The 20968-nt window shown below is 38.3% G+C and overlaps 1 protein-coding gene across 3 annotated transcripts in view; it reads right to left on the reverse strand.

Annotated features, from left to right (window-relative positions):
* The window catches only part of LOC126419230 (GDP-D-glucose phosphorylase 1), a 98968-nt gene that overhangs the window by 39769 nt on the left and 38231 nt on the right, over positions 1–20968 (reverse strand). For 2 of the 3 annotated variants that reach the window (XM_050086367.1, XM_050086366.1), the window contains exons 4-5: positions 15575–15678; positions 10534–10685 (exon numbers count right to left, since the gene is read on the reverse strand). In XM_050086367.1, coding sequence (XP_049942324.1) covers positions 10534–10685; positions 15575–15678 — 256 coding nt within the window. The remainder of the gene's footprint in view (positions 1–10533; positions 10686–15574; positions 15679–20968) is intronic. The other variant, XM_050086369.1, reaches the window with a different exon arrangement.

A 20968-nucleotide genomic window follows, 5' to 3' on the forward strand; every position in this document is an offset into this window, starting at 1 on the left:
GGAACAACTGAACCACATCCTTCACAAGAGCTCTGACTACCTATGTGCCTAAAATGAGGCACACACTACCCAAGTCTTCTCACCCCTTATAAAGTGCTGTTCCGTTGCCCACCCCACCTCCACAATATCCTAGTCCATCCCTATGATGCTCCAAATCCCAACCCCTTGCCACTAGGCTCATATCCTTTTGGAAGATTCGGGTGCAAAACCTGCCCAATCCACCCACCCGGCACTTCCTATTCCAGTCCTGTCACAGATTTATCCTGTCGCAAATTGTGGGCTGGGCCATTTGTGAAAGCACTCATGTTTGGTTTGGTTGTTTGGGGAAGGAGACCAGACAGCGTGGTCATCGGTCTCATCGGATCTGGGAAGGAAGTCAGCCGTGCCCTTTCAGAGGAACCATCCCGGCATTTGCCTGGAGTGATTTAGGGAAACCACGGAAAACCTAAATCAGGACGGCCGGACGCGAGATTGAACCGTCGTCCTCCCGAATAGCACCCATGTCTTATACCAGTTCTGCTGCAATAATTGCACAACTTTTTATGATGGTATGACTACCAACCTGATCTCCACCAGGATGAACAGCCACTGCCAAACTGTGGCCACCCTGTGGCACAACACGCAGCTAAACATAACACACTTTATTTCTACCGCTGCTTCACTACCTGAGCCATCTGGATCCTTCCCTCCACCACCAGCTTTTCTGAATTGTGCAGATGGGAGTTATCCTTACAACATATTCTCCAGTCTCATAATTATCCTGGCCTCAACCTACAGTAACATACTATCCCCACACTCTCCACCCAACAGTTTGCACACCCTCCATCCTATCATCTCCTCCCTATTCTTATCTCCCATCCAACTTACTTGCAGACCTCTGCCAATGCATCCACCTGTCTCTCCTGACTCCTCACCATTTTGGTCCTTTTTTTACTCACTGCCCTGCCCCACAACCTCCTGATGCTTGATGCTGTGCCTGTTGGCAGTCTAGTCCCTGCACACTTCACCTGACAGCATTTGTCTCTCTCCTCATCTGTACACACTGATCCTTCCCCTTCCCAGTTGCCTTCTCGGTGTTATATAGTATTTAAATAATTTTGAGCCTAGGATGTCTGTACATGAACACAACACAAGAACTGGACAATCAGTTGATACACCTTACAGTAGATCAGCTAAGCTTTGCAACAGTCATAAATATCTAGGTTCCACATTTTTCAACAGACACTCAAAAGCTGCCCATTCTGGTCCCTATAGTACATACAATTGTTCTAGCAGAGTGGTTTAAGAAGAAAGCACACTACACCATAAAAAGAGTATGAGGAATCAGATTTAAGTGAAAAGTATCTGACTAGTGCCACACTAAGTTGCAATAAATCACAGGTTAAATGGTTTTTACACTGAAGTGCCAAAAGAAACTGGTATAGGCATACGTATTCAAATACAGAAATATGTAATCGAGCACAATATGGCACTGCGGTCGGCAACGCCTATATAAGACAACAAGTGTCTGTCACAATTGCTAGATTGGTTACTGCTGCAGCAATGGCTAGTTATCGAGATTTAAGTGAGATTGAAAATGGTGTTATAGTCATCGCACAAGTGATGAGACGCAGCATCTCTGAGGTAGCAGTGAAGTGGGGATTTTTCTGTACAACCATTTCATGAGTGTACCATGAATATCAGGAATCTGGTAAAGCATCAAATCTCCGATATCACTGCAGCCGGAAAAAGATCTTGCTAGAACTGGACCATCGACAACTGAAGAAATCATTCTACATGACAGAAGTGCAACCCTTCTCCAAACTGCTGCAGATTTCAGTGCTGGGCCATCAAAAAGTGCCAGCATGCAAACATATTCAATGAAACATCATCAATATGGCCTTCTGGAGCCGAAGGCCCACTCATGTACCCTTGATGACTGCATGACACAAAGCTTTATGCCTCACTTGGGTCCATCAACACTGGTCTGACGAGTCTCCTTTCAAATTATATCAAGCAGATGGACATGTACAGCTATGGAGACAATCTCATGAATCCATAGATCTTTCATGTAAACTGTGGACTGTTAAAGCTGGTGGAGGCTCTGTAATGGTGTGGGGCGTGTGCATTTGGAGTGATATGGGACCCCTGACTTGTCTAGACACGAACTGAGAGGTGACATGCATGTAAGCATCCTGTCTGAACACATGCATCCATTCAGGTTCATTGTGCATTCCGACAGACTTGAGCAACTTTAGTAGAACAATGCGACACCCCACATGTCCAGAATTGCTACAGAGTGGCTCCAGGAACACTATTCTGAGTTTAAACACTTCCGCTGGCCACCAAACTCCCCAGATGTGAACATTATTGAGCACATCTGGGATGCCTTGCAATGTGCTGTTCAAAAGAGATCTCCACCCCCTAGTACTCTTATGGATTTATGGGCAGCCCTGCAGGATACATGGTGTCAGTTCCCTCCAGCACTACTTCGGGCATTAGTTGAGTCCATCATGTTGCAGCACTTCTGCATGCTCGTGGGGGCCCTACACGATATTAGGCAGGTGTAGCTGTTTCTTTGGCTCTTCAATGTAGAATATATTATTTTCACTTCATATGTAAAAACATGTCGCCCACATAAATATTGTGAAATTTTATGTAGCCTGTGTCTCTTAACTTTATGTGTAATTTTTTACTGAAAGAACTTGCAAAATGTGGCATGTGAATGAATTCTATTCTATTGTATTCTATTCTATATGTGTGATCCTCTGCTGCTTTCATTTCTCAAAGCTACCCATTCATCATCCACTGTATTCCTTTCCCCTGTTTTAGTACAACATTGTCTAATGTTCCTTCTGAAACTTTCAACAGCCTCTGGTTCTTTCAATTTATCAAGGTCTCATCATTACCTCTTTGCAATTTCTTCTGTTTTAATCCACAGCTCATAACCAATAAATTATGGTCAGATTAAACATCTGCTCCTGAAAATGTCTTGCAATTTAAAATCTGATTTCAAAATCTCTCTTACTGTTATATAATCAATCTGAGATCTTCCAGTGCCCTCAGGTCTCTACCTTGTACACAGCTTTCTTTCATGATCATTAAACCAACTGTTAGCAGTGATTTAATTATGTAAAATTCTGCCAGGTGGCTTCCTCTTTCATTCTTGTCCCCCAGTCCATGTTTTACTATTTTTCCTTTTCTTCCTTCCCCTACTATTGAATTCCATTCACCTATCACAACTGAATTTTTCTCTTCCTGAATAATCTTATTTTTCTCATCACATAATCTTTCAATCTCTTCATCATCTGTAGAGATAATTGGCATATAACTGTGGTGATTGTTGGCTTCATGTGTATTTTGGCTCTGATAATTCATTTACTGTGCTGTTCATAGTACCTTAACAGCATTCCTATTTCTTATTCATGTTGTGGCCTACTCCTCATGTCCTTTATTTGATTTTGTGTTGATAACTATACACACACCTAAACATAAATCCTCTTCTTCCTGCTACCAAACTTCACTAGTTCCCTCTACATCTAACTTCAACCTATCAATTTCCCACTTCAAATTCTCTAATCTCCCTACCTGAGTAAGGGACCTAGGGTTCGACACTCTGTCAGACTGTTACTCCTGCAAGTACTGAGAAGGCTGATGTTCCTTTTCAGAAACCACAGGTTAATCTGGGCTCTCCATTGATAACCTGCCACCTTGACTGCATGTAAGATTGTAAGGTATAGCTGTTGTATCATTGAGGCACGCAAGTCTCTCCACCTCAGTACTGCCCACAGTCCATGCGGGGCTTAACCGACAAACATATAACTAGCTACGAAAATTCCATTAAGCGTATAAAAGTCGTAGCCCTTCATACACAGTGAACAACTGCAGCAGTCTGGTACACAGGTATAGGTGACTCAGATAACAGCAAATAATGGAAAAGACTGCCAGTGGGTGGCCTTACGTTTGCCCACTGCAAAAATTCACATGACCAGCCACCAATATGAGCAGAGCTCTGACTGCAAGCATCCTTGCTGGACATCAGTGAAGTTACACGTATTCATATTGATACACCCATATTTTCCCCTTGCCCAGCTGACAAGGTTACTTAAGTAACTGCAGGCAATAACCAGTATCTTTGTGTGGACTGTGCTCTGGAATACAATACCCATATTTCTGGTCTTTGTTTCACTACGTGTGTCAGTTGGGCCCACGGATCATTTAGTAACCCGTCTCAATAATTTCTTGGGTTCTTTTAATGCCAAAATTTATTAAAATATCTTTAAAATCAATTTCTCATTGTGTATTATCATTAAATGCCCATAGACTTTCAATGTTTAGTGTGCTATTCATAAGATTTTCAGCATAGTATTACAGTTCTTCAGTTTTCCTCTCCTTCCTTAAACCCACTGTAGTTACTCTGGTGCTAAGGTTTTTCTCACAGTTCATCTTCCTTCCTTTCTGTCATGTATTTTCCACTTCCCTGGCTTGCTAACATAAGCCATGTTGGAACGCACAATCCTGCTAGTTTCACTACTGTAGTTAAGTATCTACATCTGGCTGCATAATTGTTCTATAATATTTGTTCTCTATTACCAGATGAGATAGATCTCACTTTCTGGCCCTTTGTTTGTCTGTCTCTTTATCCATTCCATTGGACTGAATACATAAGCAGAAGAAACAAAGTGACGCAACAGCATAGCGTGGGCATACTGGGGGGTTGCAGTGTTAGTGACTCATTTGTCAGTCATTGGCAATCATATGGGGCTCTGGGGGCTTGTCTGTGTACCCTCTGTTTTGACTCTGCAAGCAGTAACAGTGCTGATTTTTGAGGTGAACAGTATTTGCGACATGCAGTCAAGGTATAAACACGATCCACCAATGAGCATCTACTCCTGAAGTATCGAGGGATTGCTGCACGAGCTGGGCACAGTGTATCGGTGGTGTATCACTTCTTTCAACAGTGGTCTCTGGAACATTCCTTCACTTGTAAATCAGTTTTTGAATGTCCACATAGTACAGACACATGTCAAAATCAGTGCAATGTATGAACAGTGATGGGCGACCAAACATCATCTGGACGAAATCTGGATAAATGTTGCACACGCTGTGTCATCAGGAACTACTGGGAACCATATGCTTACAGGAGGATTAAGATCATGTGTGCCTTTGTCCAGGCTACCATTGCCATCATGATGTTAGCACGTATGACTACTCTGGTGTCATGAAATAGTTGACTGGAGAGTGGAATCACACTTCAGTGATGGGAGTACGTTCTGTCTGTATATAAGTGATGGACGAACACCTGTATGGTGTAGACCTCATGAGCTGTTGCCCATGCACTACTGTTGTATGGCTAAATGATCATGGCATCATCTTGGATAAAATATTCCGGAGGTAAAATAGTCACCCATTCAGATCTCCAGGTGGGGGATACAAAATCAAATAGGGATAATGCAGGAATAGGTTTAATAATAAATAAAAAATAGAAATGTGGATAATCTAATATGGACAGCATAGTGAATGCGTTATTGTAGCCAAGATAGACATGAAGCTCACACTCACCACAGTCATGCAAGTTGACATTCCAGCTAGCTCTACAGATGATGAAGAGATCGAAGAAATGTATGATGAGATAAAAGAAATTACTCAGATAGTTATGGGAGACAAAAATTTAATATTCATGAGGGGGGGGGGGGGGGGGGCTGGAATTTGATAGTAGCACAGAAAGGATCATGAAAGAAGGTTGTTGTATACATGGAAGAGGCCTGGAGACTCTGGAAGGTTTCAGATTGATTATATAATGGTGAGACAGAGATTTAGGAATCAGGTTTTAAATTATAAGACATTTCCAGGGGCAGATGTGGACCCTGACCACAACTTAATGGTTATGAACTGTAGATTAAAACTGAAGAAACTGCCAAAAGGCAGGAATTTAAGGAGATGGGACTCAGATAAACTGAATGAACAAGAGGTTGTAGAGTGTTTCAGATGGAGCGTTCGGAATTGATTTTCAAGAGCAAGGGAAAGGAATACAGTAGAAGAAGAATAGATAGCTTGGAGAGATGAAATAGTGAAGGCAGAACAAGATCAAGTAGGTAAAAAAAAGAGATATTGAATTTAACTGCTGAAAGGAGAAAATATTAAAATCCAGTAAATGAAGCAGGCAAAAGGGAATACAAATGTCTCAAAAATGAGATCAACAGGAAATGCAAAATGGCTAAACAGGAATGGCTAGAAGATAAACGTAAGGATGTAGAAGCATATATCATTAGCAGTAAAATAGATACCACCTACAGGAAAATTAAAGAGACCTTTGGAGAGAAGAGAACCACCTGTATGAATACCAAGCGCTTGAATGGAAAACCAGTCCTAAGCAAAGAGGGAAAGCAGAAAGGTGGACGGAGTACATAGAGTGTCTACACAATGGATATGCACTTGAGGGCAATATTATGGAAATGCAAGAGGATGTAGATGCAGATGAGATGGGGATATGTAACTGCATGAAGAATTTGACACAGCACTGAAAGATACAAGTCGAAACAAGGCCCTGGGAGTACAAAAACATTCTGTTAGAGCTACTGATAGCCTTGGGAGAGGCAGCTATGATAAAACTCTTCCATTTGGTGAGCAGAATGTATGAGACAGGCGAAATATCCTCAGACTTAATAATTCCAATTCAACAGAAAGTAGTTCCTGAGAGGTGTGAAAATTACCAAATTATCAGTTTAATGTTACAATATTGTGAAAAGGAAAGTTGCTACTCACCATATAGCACAGATCACAGACAGGCACAACAAAAAGACTGTCACGAATATAGATTTCAGCCAGTAAGGTCTTCGTCAAAATTGAATGACAAACACTCTCTCTCTCTCTCTCTCTCTCTCTCTCTCTCTCTCTCTCACACACACACACACACACACACACACACACACACACACGACTGCAGTCTCTGGCAACTGATGCCATACTGCCAGTGTTGCTACATTCCATCCTGGATTTTCCACAGATTAATAAGCCACTGCTGCAAAAAAACTGACATGAATCCTTTACAGACAAATGGAAAATCTGGTAGAACCCGACCTCAGGGAAGATCAGTTTGGATTCCAGAGAAATGTAGGAACACACGAGGTCATATTGACCCCATGACTTCTCATAGAAGACAGGTTAAGGAAAGGCAAACCTACATTTGTAGCATTACTAGACTTAGAGAAAGCTTTCAATAGTGTTGACTGGAATGTTCTCTTTCAAATTCTAGAGGTGGCAGGGGTAAAATACTAGGACCGAAAGGTTATTTATAATCTGTACAGAAATCAGATGGCAGAGTCAAAGGGCACAAATGGGAAGCAGTGATTCAGAAGAGAATTAGACAGGAACGGAGTGAGATAGGGTTGTAGCCAACATCAAATGTTATTCAATATTTAGCAAGCAGTTAAGGAAACAGAAGGGAAATTTGGAGGAGGATTTAAAATCCAGGGAGAAGAAATAAAATTTTTGAGGTCTGCTGATTACATTGTAATTCTTTCAGAGACAGCACAGCACTTGGATGAGCAGTTGAAGAGAATTGGCAGTGTCTTGAAAGGAGGATATAAGATGAACATCAACACAAGCAAAATGAGGATAATGGAATGTTGTCAAATTAAATCAGGTGATCCTGAGGGAATGAGATTAGGAAATGACACTTAAAGTAGTAGATGAGTTTTGCCATTTGGGCAGCAATATAACTGACGATCGTTGAAGTAGAGAGGATATATAATGTAGGTTGGCAATAGCAAGGAAAGCATTTCTGAAGAAGAGAAATTTGTTAACATCAAGTATAGATTTGATTCAATGTCAGGAAGTCTTTTCTAAATTGATGTGACTGCACACCCTTTACTGTGACACACATGTTTCATTTGATCCAAATTTGTTATGATGAGCTACCTGTGACCTCACTTGTAATTAAAATGACCATGTCCATGAGGGTGTTGCACTTTTTTTCAGTAGTGTATGTTACACAAGTATTTGAACATCTTTATAGTCTAGGAACACTGATGAATTATTGTTTTCATTCCTCAAGTGAAATCAATTACTGTGTTATAAGTCTTTATAACAGCATGTGGTATCCTGGCAAGAAGAGTAATGCTTATTGCACTATTATTAAAAGAGCTGTACTGGCACACATATTTGTGCCAAGGTAACAGAATACATAGTAGGAAGATGTATTTCAAATATATTATGATTCTATCACTTAACAGCAAATTCCATGGCACCACATCACTAAGTGATCAGAAAATGAGACCTCAGCAAAAAAGTAATAGCCATCTAAAACTGGACTTCATGATTCAGAACCTATACAGCTGAAATTTGAATAAAAGAGGTTTAAACCTCTTGATTGGTTTCTCTCTATAACTTATAGCTTTTCTCAATATGTTTGTTTTCAACAACATAGCATACATGACATTTTGTCTAATTCCATAACACTACAAGTTTAGTTAATAACAGGAGACTGTCTACACTAGGGGTAGTCAACTTTTTTACCAACAGCCCATTTCTGTATTTCTGCTAGTAATAAAATTTTCTAACCAACCATCGGTTCCACAGTAACGGTGATTTATGAAGTGGGGAAGTAAATTTATAAAGCAGAGTTATAGCAAGTTAAAACATATAATAATAATAATAATAATAATAATAATAATAATAATTACTTACTACATACTTTACATCCAAACATTACGCAAACCAAATGAAAATATCTTTAAAACCTCTACCAGCTACCACACACCATGAAAGCTGGAACATCAACTAGTGTGCTGTAGAGACCAGTTTGACTACCACTGATCTGCACATTCAGAAAGATATGTTTGACCACGAAACATACACTGCTGAGCCGTACCAGAAGTAATAAACTGTTTTGTCACTATTTGAGGCATTCCTAAATCCTACTGCATGGCCGTTAAGACATTATGATTTCTTACCCAATAATATTAGTCTGCAGCTGTTAACTACTTTGCCTTTCTTTTCTCTGAGATGGTCCAGTTCCAAAAGGTACAAATCAGCAGAACATCTGAGATTATTTAAGGTTCTGACTTATTGTCAAGAGAGATTGGTGCCTTATGGCGTGAGGATAAGATGGTGATCTGTAAATTCTAAAATCTTCTGTGTGAAAGATAGTGATGAAATGTCTTGGCATAGAGCACATAACACACAATTCGTTCTACGGCTTCCGCACAAGATCAGAAGAAACATAATGTTTAGGTAATTGTCCTATCTTTCTCAATCAACCTGTACATATAATACAACTCTAAACTTGGGATGATGATACACTACAGATATTACATTTCATTGAAGACAAAAACAAGACTTCAGCTTCTCAATTTCAGATTGTTTGAATATTGTTTATCTGTGTTATAAGGATGGTCAACCTCCTAAAGGCTGTAATTATAAACTTATAACACAATTATTTCAGAATTTATCTTATCACTACATCTAGAATTTCATTGCAATTTTGTTTTCACTTACTATTAATGAAATGAAATAATTTATGTAACTTCTATGCGGTGTAGCATCACCCTGTCATTAGCACAATGAAGAAGAAATGAAACATTTACTCCTTCCACATCTTGTGACTGCAGAGAAACATAATGTGACAACATTGTGTGATGAGAAACCTTGGAAAGAAGACAGAAGCATAATAAAGCCAAGAAATTCTGCAAGATCTTAAGCCAGCTGGACTCCAGACAAAAGATTCAAAGCACAAAGATAAAATTAATACTCTTCTTAATAACCACTAATCTTCAGCAGAAATGACACACTGAATGAGTATAGTGGTTTAAGACATATACAGAAAGTTACAATCAGAAGGAATGAAACAGTACTAGGCAGAGTGCATGAACCAATCAAAGAAAAACTGAATGTGGAATGACTCAAGAGATCCAATGGGACCAATAAAGTTAGTATTCCTATGACATTTAATCAGCACTGCTTTAGGAAAATTCTTACAAAGCAACTTGCAGTAGAACATTGACGTATAAAAACAATTAATCCCAAATAAAACAATGGAAACTCCCGGTTGGAATGTCAACAATGAAAGGAAAAGATAAGATTGCTACTTACCATAAAGATGACACATAAAGTTGCAAACAGGAAGCAAGCACATATGATAGACTACTCTGACAGCTGGTGGTCATGCATGCATGAGGTGTGCTTGCTTGTGTGAAGGTATGGTGTGTGTCTCTCTTGGTTTTTCTAATGAAGGCTGTGACTTAAAGGTAATTTGTAAGTTTCTTTTAATTGTGCCTATCTGCAACTTAATATGTCATCTTTATGGTAAGTATCAGTCCATTTTTTTCTTCTATTATTAATCCAGAATAGTTAGAAAGGGAAAAATCAAATTTCTGTACCCAAAATGCTATCTTGTGTTTCTTAAATTCTGAATACATTGTTTGATATGTATTTAGACTGCAATATCTTTTGTTGACATTTACAAATTCTAGTGTTTCTTTTTCTGTCAAGCTTCTTTTTGTACAAAAATAGAGAACCAATAAAAGCAAAAATGGAAAAACAGTTAATACAGACCTGAAGAAGATTTCCTCGCCCACACATAAACACGGACTGTGTTGCAAATTTTAGAGTCTGTATGCGAAGAGGAAAAATCAGTTCCTCTGGTTATATATATATTGTGTGCTACATTGTTGCATACTAGAAAATTTGTTAGCTTGAATACATCCCTGTGAAATGGGAAATAAAGACACAATAATCTTTCAATCAAGATTATCAACAAATTAAATTATATGAAACTAATTTATGAACAGGAAGATTAACATATAGTTCATTTGTCTTACAGTGTTTTCTCAGTGAAAAAAGAAAAAAATCCAGCACATACTTCACATAAAATAAATAGTAAAAGTAAGATAATAAAATAGAGAATAAATGTTTTCTATTTCACACAATTCATATACATGAAACATACTCCCAAATGTTTTAAGCAGAACTAATGCTCCTCATTATTACTGACCACACAAACTGCTGTAACTACCAATTTTGTGTGTGCACCACTTCATAGTTCGCAGGTAAAGTTCGTGCTTGATTCGGCCACTAGAGGCCACCCGGCCTCTGCTGACCATTTGTGTATTGCTAATTGTATTGTACTTTGCCTTCCTCGTGTGTGCACTATCCGAGTAATAAATTACAGCGTTCTTGGGTTAGAACACTTTTCTGGCAATGAGTACAGTGTTCAGCTCCATGTATTCCACTTCAGTCACTGGTCCTTTGAGCTTAATTTCCATAGAGGCAGTGCTTCATCTCTTCTTGAGCAACAGCAGACACTGACAGTAGCTACTTCCAGTTTAATAACACATTGGCACAACCTGCAGTCCCATCAACAACATACCTGCTGCCATTCCCTGCATATAGCATTGCAGCAGAACACTGGGGCACTTGTGAAAAATGCCTGTGGCAATATTTCCAGGTATTTGGGGAAACAGATGTAAATTTGTGCAAGGCCTTCTTTTTGTTGTGGATTTTGTGTCTTTCTATATGGGTCTACGTTCCACCTGAGCACAGAACTAGTCTCTCTTTTTAGCCTTCCGGCATATTTGCCAGACAAAACTGCTTGTCACTTACCGCAGTGGGCTCTTTTCCTGTGACAATACAATTATGAGTTACGTTTTTGGCCTGTGGTGCAATATGCCATTGCTGTTGCCTTGTTGTATTTGTCAACTGGTCCAGATGAACAGTGTGATAAGGTGGAACTACTTTGTTTTCATTTAAACATGAAAGCTCAAAATATTGTTGATGATTTTCCTACTACTACCACCACTAAAATTGCAGCTGCAGATCCTGTGTTAAATTAAGTTGTTTCTTTTGTCCAACACTGGCTGGACAAACTTCTGGGCTGTGCCTCTGATCCTCTGAGAAATTATTTTGCATTACAAAATTGTCTCTCTGTTTGCAGTGGAGTATTGTTGTTAGCTACTGAGGACACTGGTCCCTTGTTTGTGGGCATGTCTGCATTTCAGTGTGAGATTATGAGTTTATAATACGTGGACAATCAGCATGTGTCACATACAAAAGCACTACCATGCAGGTGTGTGTTTTGGCCAGACATTGATGGCGAAATAGTATGAATTGTTGCAGCTTGCTCACAGTGTGCTCCCCATCACACAACTCCTCATGATTCTTTGTCACCATGGTCCAATCCATAGCAGCCACAGGAAAGAATTCACGTAGATTTTGTGGGACCTTTTTTGAGTTTCTACGTGCTTGTTGTAACTGATGCTTATACTAAGATTCCATATGTGGTGCATTGCCTGTTTACCTCTGTGGCAGCAACAATTTCAACTTTTTCAAAAAATGTTTGCAATGGTAGGTCTTATATACACATTAGTTACAGACAGTGACACCTAATTCATATCTTAGGAACCTGAAGATATTTTGTAAAAAAAAAAAAAAAAGTACAACAACAACAACAACTGGTGTTCACCACATCACAGTTCCTCCTTTCCACCCTCAATCAAATGGGGAAGCAGAATGACTAGTACAAACATTTCATTTAAGACTCGGATGAAAAAATATGTTTCGAATGTCACAGGAAGTAGCTCTTTACCAGTTCCTCAGTTCTTATAGTTTCACCCCTGTTGGCGATAAGAGCCTGGCAGAGTTTTTGCATAGTCAGCACCAGACTCTGCTAAATCTGCTTCAGCCTGGCTTCTGGCCTGGCACATCTTTTTAGGCTCACGGATTTGGCCTCTGTCTCGACCACACGAATGAGGGAGGCTCATGTGGGTGGCTGCGCAATTGGTGTGCCTCTGCTGTCCCTGCATTCTCCGTCTGCCCAACTGTCTCCTAAGTTGCAGCCGGTGCCCTCACCTTCCCCGCCACCACTGCCAACATTTTCACAACTGTTTCCTCTGACGTGGGTACCCCCTTCAGCTGTGGGGGCCACGGCAGAACCCCGGCTCCCATTGTGTCGCAGCTAACATCTCTGCCACTGCCACCTCCGCTGCAGCCAGGGCCACCTGTTCTGCCATCTATGCCACAACTTCCTTCCATGGGGGTGGAATTGCACGTGGCTATGGAAGCACCACCAGCATCACCTGTCCTACCACATGGCCTCTCACAGGGAGGTGGGCACTGCACCTGTCCATGCTCATGCCACTTCCAACACTACACACCAGTGGTAGCTGTGTTGCATGACTTAATAATCTTTGTCAACCACTGAAGAAATGGACGTGAGCACAGTGTTCACTTCTTTGCAAAGGTAGAGGAGTGCCTTGTCTTCCATGTGTGTGTACTGGTCAAGCAATAAGGTACAGTGTTCTTGGGTTATAGCACAAACTGTCATCAATTTCAGTTTCAACTAAATGAAAATAAAAACTATTACTTATCACACATCAGCTAACATACTGATAAACACTTCTACAAAATCCTCGTCTTTTGAAGTATGGAGTAAAAAAGGTTGAAGAAAATGGAAGCATTTAAACATATCACAAGAAAATAATTTAGGACAGTACGCAAAACAGGGATAGAACACAGTACAAGACAAAAATCAACACTAATATCCTACTAACAAACAAACCTGGAATTGAAAAATGAGCAGTATAATTCCGAAGTAAAGAAAAGTGACTATGAAATGAAATGCAGTTGAATTAGTATGGACTAAAAAAGGAAAGAAAAGGGAAAGAAAATGCAATTGACAGAATAAGGAGAAACCAAAGAAAAGAAATGACAAATCACAAGTTGTAAAAGGCTGATAACATCAGCAAACAAACAAAAGTAAAAAAGGACAGACAGATGATTGTAGAAACAAAAACAGTAGGAACTGGGAAGGAGATCATCACATTTCTGGAGTTTGCAGTGTTCTTTAAATATTTACAAGAAATACAAGAAAGTCACAAATTATGAAACAAGGAAAAGTGGATAGGAAGTCCAGGGAAAGTGGATAGAAGATTTATATTAGTTGGATGGATTCTGGATTGTGTCACAAATTTCTTTGATAACTCACATTCAGGACACTAGTGTCACCTATTCTAGAGTTCTATTCAAATTTTTGTAGTCCTTATCAAATAGACAAGACAGTAGACATCAAAGAATTTCGAAGATACACTGCTAAGACTGGTATATCCAATATGAAACTGTAACATACATGAAACTTCCAGACAGATTATTGCAGAGAAATGTTTAGCCACAGCCTAGGAGAAGAATCTTCACTCTGGAGCAGAGTATATACTGATGTGAAATTTCCTACCAGATTACAACAGTGTGTCGGACCAGGACTCAGATCTAAGACCCTTGCCTTTCATGGGCAAGTGCTCTATCAAATGAGCTATCCAAACACAAATCACAATCCAGCCTCACAGCTCAACATTTGCCAATACTACTCCTTCTACATCCCAAACTTCACAGAAGTTCTCCCCTACATACCTTGTAGGGCTAACATTCTTGAATGAAATGATATTGGAGAGCCTTGGGAAAGCAAAGCTGTGAATTCTAAGAAAGTGCAAATGAGTTGTCACAGTCAAACTTTGGCTGCAAGCAGAGTTCACCAATCAGTGGCGAGACAAGGTGCCAAGCACAATGTGCTTGATTTCATTGGGTGCTTCACAATCTGTGCCATCTGGATCCGTCCCACCAACACCAGCTTCCCTGAATTATGCAAACAATAGTTATCCTTGCAAGAATTCTTCAATCCTGTAACCATGCAGGCCTCAACCACTGCTAACCCCAACCCTGGATCTGCCTTTTCCCCTGCTCTATGACTGTAACTTCACTCGTCCTACATCCATACCCTCCATTCCACCGTCTCCCTCTATATTGGTTCTATCTCCCCCTCCCAATCCACTTCTCCATCTCATTGTGCATTGCACAGCCAAATGTAGCCATGCAGGTACATATGTGTATGTACATGTATTCTGTTACCTCTGCAGAGTGATTTGTCCAAAAGTTTAGCAATGTTCTCAGTCTTCTTTACTTGCCTGTCAGTGACTCAACACACTGATTGTACACTTAGTTCTTACTTTTACTTCTTCCATAATTCACCTACAAAGAGGTAACTTACAAACCACTTGTCTGATTCTTGTGCACTGCTAATCAGGGAGAGGAGAAAGAGAAGAGAACACAAAATATCCAAAGAAGAGCAGAATGTTTTGTCACACATTTGGAAGTATGAGAGCATTGTGGAGATATAATATATTCCAGCTTTATTGGCAGACAATACAAAAGAGATCTATGTGTGGAGAGATATACTTTCAAAATTCTGAGTCTTCCAAAAAGAGTCAAGTGTCATACTGGTTCCTCTCATATATATCTTGAAAATAAGCATAATGATAAAACCAGACAAATTCAGCTCATACAGGAGCTTGCTTACAGTAATGAACCATTCATGTAGTATCATTTGCCACAAATCAGAAGGTAGCTTGTAGATGCAGGAAGATTAACAAAACTCAAATTATGAATGGAAACAACATTTAAAAAAACTGCTTTGATCCTGATTATGTACAACTGCCTTCCCATTGCATATACAGTAACATGTCATAATATTATAGCTCTACACTGTATGAAAGTGAAAGGTTTTCACTGAGCTACATATTCATAATAAGTTAGCAAGAAATAGCCTTACCTTGCTAAGGTTTCTGGACGTTTATCTGATGGCAGCTGAAAGACAAATCCTTTCGCTGGATAGTTGACCAGTATGAAACATGGGCCACTCAAGTGCTGCACAGACTAATTTAGCATTGACAATATGTATAAACACAATTTCAAAACTTAATTAGGCTTTTTATTTTAAATAATGTATGAATAAGTTGTTACAATGACTACAGCATAACAGCTAATAATTTTACAATTAGCTTAATGGTTTTACAAACTAAAACAATGCTTTTTCTTTATTATTGCTGCAGGATCTATTGAAACAAAATGACTTTGTACTGCTACAACATGATGTCCAGCATAATGTCACTGGCAGCCAAATCAGAGATTCAATTCTGTTCTCATGTTTGTATTTTTAATTCTATATTTCAGATTTGTTAGAAATCCCAGAACCTGTTTGTTAACCAAAATAATAATTATTATATATGAATAGGAACACTAATCCACAGTTGCCAACCTTAAGAACAGATTGCATATAGAACTAGCAAATCACAAATATTCACCATTTTTTGATGAATTAATGCACACAGTTATAACATATGTTGATACCATAATTGAAAGAAAACATGCGATACAACAAAAGAAACTCACCAAAATGATAAATCACAGAAACATCACCAATACAACAAATGCACTTTTCACAAAAGAGTGATTAATCTAACAGACACAAAATTGTCTGAACAAGAGAGTAGCCTGCTTGAAAATGATCCCAAACATAGCATAAACACAATGGTGTCACACAGGACAATAGAGAATATCATAACAGAAACAAGACACATCATACAGAAACAAGAAAAACTAAACACGCCTGAATTCAATGCAAATCTAACAAGAGACTAGTTGCTGAGGAAATAAGAAACATCAAATAGAACAAAACCACTATAAAAGAAAACAGAATGACAACTGAATAAAAAACCTACAGAAAACTACAGAAAAAATTAATGAAAGAAAATGCTATTATCACAGGACCTGACAAGGGAAATTCAATCATAGTCATAAAAGAACAGGAATACATTAACAAAACAACAGGATTCTTCCAAAGCAACAACATCACAGAATTAAGAAGTGATCCAACAAGCCAATACCAAACAAACTTCCAGAAAACTCTGAAAACCACACAAACAATTTTTACAGACACACAGATTAAAAGAATGATCCAGAAAAATACCACCCCCACTTTAAAATCATTGCCTAAGTTCACAAACCTGGAATTCCTATATGCCCATTGATAAACTTTACCAAAGCACCAATGTACTACTTGGCCAAACACTCTCTCTCTCTCTCTCTCTCTCTCTCTCTCTCTCTCTCTCTCTCTCTCTGCTACAGACAATATAAAATACACTGAAAACAGAAGTCTAAAGAACTCATGCGACTTAACAGAAAAAATAAGAAATGAAAACATACAAAACATCCAACTGCAAGGAAACATTTCCACAACAAACATAAAAGAAATATTAGCCATACTTAGGCTCATTACAGAGCAAAACCACTTCACATTAAACAATAAATTTTACTCTCAACACGATGGACTACCTATGAGATCCCCAATCAGTGACCTCTTAGCTGACATTTTCCTCCATCAGATGGAAAAGCAAATCTCTGACAAAATAGTAATACCAAAACAGTTCAAAATAATATATTGGTACAAATATGTAGATGATATAATTTAACTAAAAGATGAATCACAGTCTCACATCAAATAAAGTCATGAGGACATAAACACCATCCACCCACAAATACAGTTCACCACTGATACACAAACAGATGAAAAACTCAATTTCCTAGATCTTACCATACACAAGAGAAACAACAGACATGAGTTTACAATTTACAGGAAACCCACAATCACCGGCACCATTACTCCATTATTCATAACCAATCCAGTCACCCTATAACTCACAAAGAAGTAAGCTTCAGATATTTATTACACAGACTGAACAAAACACCCATGAACAAACATGATCACACACAAGAACTGCATACAATAAAACAAATTGCACAGAAGAATGGATATGATACAAAAAGAGTAGATAAAATAAATCACAAAATACAAAAATCAGCAACACATAATCATGAAACATATACACAAACAAACACAACACAATATACAGCAAATCAGCAGACAGTCATCAATAAATGACACATAATTACAAACTATAATAGTCACAAACAGGGTGAAAAATATACTAAAGAAACCAAGACTCAACATAGCAGACAGAACCAACAACACAATACAAAACAGATTTGGAATAAATACTATGAACACTGCCAAATATAGCCAGTCATATATACCAACTAACTTACAACTGCTTCCAATCTGTATATGTGGGTCAAGCATGCGAGAATTTCAGAACCAGGTACAGAACATCTCAGACCACTGGAAAGCAACAGCTCACACTCAACATCCACAGATCAACTGATAGCACAGAATCACCATCCAACAAACACTGAAGCTGGTTTAAAGAGTCTTAAAACTAGTAACAGCTTATACCAAAAATTAACAATACAAGAAGACTATCACATCCAGAAATCAATAGCCCAAGCGAAGAAAGTACTAAGTGAGTACACATCACTGTGCAACAAAACCCTCTTTGCCAGAATTGAAGAACTATATAAATAACACCCATATCAAAACTTCACACGATCAACCCCCAGAACTAAATTCCTCCCCCCCCCCCCCCCCAATACTGCACAACATTCACTCTAGATGCCTTTAAACAACAAAAAACACTTCAAATCTGCTTGCCTCACCCGGGCAAACATGCCATGAAACAAATCAATACTACACAGCCACATCAACATGTAATGGTGGCAAAAACACTGTGCAAGTTCGAAAAATCACAGAAAATGCCTGACAAAAGTGATAGAAACCAACATGTTAGTACACCACAAAAAAGGAGACCAAAACCACATCATCAAAGTTGTAAGTCACATGAAATGTGCAATACATACTCATTTTTGTTCAGAAATGCATAATAAACAAAGAAAAAATTACATTTTGCTGTTTGCGGATGACAAGTTGTAGATTGTGTAGCAGACTCACAGCTACCAACATAAACATTCAGTAGCTTCATGTAAGATGTATAAGCTAATGCATAAACCCATCATTTTTTAAATAAGTTAAAAAACCAGAACTTTAGCTATATTATAATAAGCAACTTATAGTGCATCAGCCCAGTTATACATATCTCAACTGTGAACCATGAACAAACCATGTATAACATTTGACAACAATCACCTTATTCACAAATATAAATATTTTTTACCAAATATTCTCTAAATGATAATATGTATAACAATTTTACAGAAATGAAATAAAGTAACCTCTTGAAGACAGGACAAAAAAAGCTGAAACATGTCTGGGTAAAACAAGACTCCAAAGGTGTCTAGCATAAAACAGAATTCGTCATCCCATTTTCTTAGCAAGCATGGAAATAAGAAGAACTGCAACACCACAAGATATCACCCTCTCTTCTACTGTTGGAAAGTCATCAAACCTGAATCTAGAAAATTCCAGTTCTACTGTTCTTTCCATATTCACTCAGGGTGTTAGGAAAGAGCTCACTCAGCTTTACAACTGAAGAAAAAGGTTTAACTTTTCCTAGATCCAATACCTACAACATCTATAGTTTTTAAGAAGTTATCATCTAATGGAAACTTTTGTTTGATGTAACTATATGAGTTGACAAAAGCAACTTCTGATATCTTCATAAAATTTTCTAACAACGGATTTTTGAAGCTTGGTATGATGAATGTAGCTTCTAGTGTCTACAACAATGACAATGACAAAATCTTCATCCCCTTTGTGATATTTATTTTTCTGGAATTTCAATTCCTTCAGACAACCAGAAATAGCTACTGCAGGAGGTTTGATGTTTGATAAATCTCACAATCAAATCTGAAAATTAGGTATTTTGAGTGCTATGAAGTTTATGAATTACTGGCTCTTCTTTCTGGAGGAATACATTTGTTCTGGTAAATAAGGAGGAATACATTTGCTTTGGTAAGTAACAAAAGACTATTATTCCAGAAAATAAGATATAGTTTACTAACTGGATCACTTAGAATAGGGTGTACTATACTTAACTGAGCGCTATTTATGCTTTTTGAAGCTTCCCCATTGAAAACTTTTATCATATGTTACCACTGTTATTCTTTCTGTTGACTAGTGGAAATACAGCCACTTTGCAACAATATGCTTCAGTAGTTTATGGGGTTTAGTGCCGTGTGTATTTTAATAAATTTTAAACGTAGACAGTTTTTTGAACATTTTTGGAGGGAGTAGCAAATGTCCATTACAAATTCTTCAGCACTGAAATATTTGAGAATTTTTCACCTGTTTTTGCAGCTAACTGAACAAGCTTTTATTCATAAGTGTGGTTGAACTTTCTCCAAAAAAGCACCAACTCCTACCATTGTATTTGCATTATCACGTGCAAATGAAGTACAGTTTTTCTATAGAATTCCTTTTCTTAGAAGCTCATCACTCAAGAGATTAAAAATCTCCTCACCAGTTTTTAAACTTGATTGCACCAAGGGTAGTATTGTGGTGCACATCTTTCCCTCTTTAACATGAAAGTAACATGAAGATATCTTTAATATTTGTGCTACCATTGGTTGCAAGAGAGGCATTGTGCATCACAAAGAGGTTTACTACTGAAATTTTGAGAGGGCTCTTTCTGGGAAGAGTCAAACAACACATTACTTCTTCCAAAATACATTTCAAGTAATCAATACGATGAGAAAATTTGAGAAATTACAGCTAATACAGAGCCTTACCACACACCATTTGCAAGTGGAACGGGGTAGGGAGGATCAGTTAGTGGTCCCAGAAACACCCTCTTAGGTGGCTTGTGGAGTATGATGTTGAGCAGAAGAAAAAAGGGGTTTACTTTTAAATATTCTACTGTTTCATTTTATGTTCCAGGTGACAAAGAATTTATAACTCTAGTTGTTTTAGTTCTACCATAACTGTGTTCTTCAACAATCTGAGAATCAGAAAGCTTTTTTTGAACAGCTGTGATGTATGGGCTCCACAAGAAATTGGCAGACAATTAATGAACTAAAAAGTATTCAGTGTTGGTGTTAGAGTCTTACTCATCAGGTTTTATTTCAAATGATGACAATGATGTGTTTGAAGACTTGAAGTTTGTTAGGTGTACATATACTTTACACAAAACATGAAAGCGAAAATCATCATGACCAGCATGCTTTACAGAACTCTTTTGAACACAATGTGCAAAACACATGTTGCTCTGGCTTATTAGATTTTACCAAACATTGCCTTTCTAAACCATATGGTTTCCTATATTTCTAGCCAGTTCTACTTTTGTTGTTACATTGCCAGCCATTGTTATTAACTCTG

This window comes from Schistocerca serialis, chromosome 9, assembly GCF_023864345.2.
Source record: "Schistocerca serialis cubense isolate TAMUIC-IGC-003099 chromosome 9, iqSchSeri2.2, whole genome shotgun sequence".
NCBI classification, from domain to species: Eukaryota; Metazoa; Arthropoda; class Insecta; order Orthoptera; family Acrididae; genus Schistocerca; species Schistocerca serialis.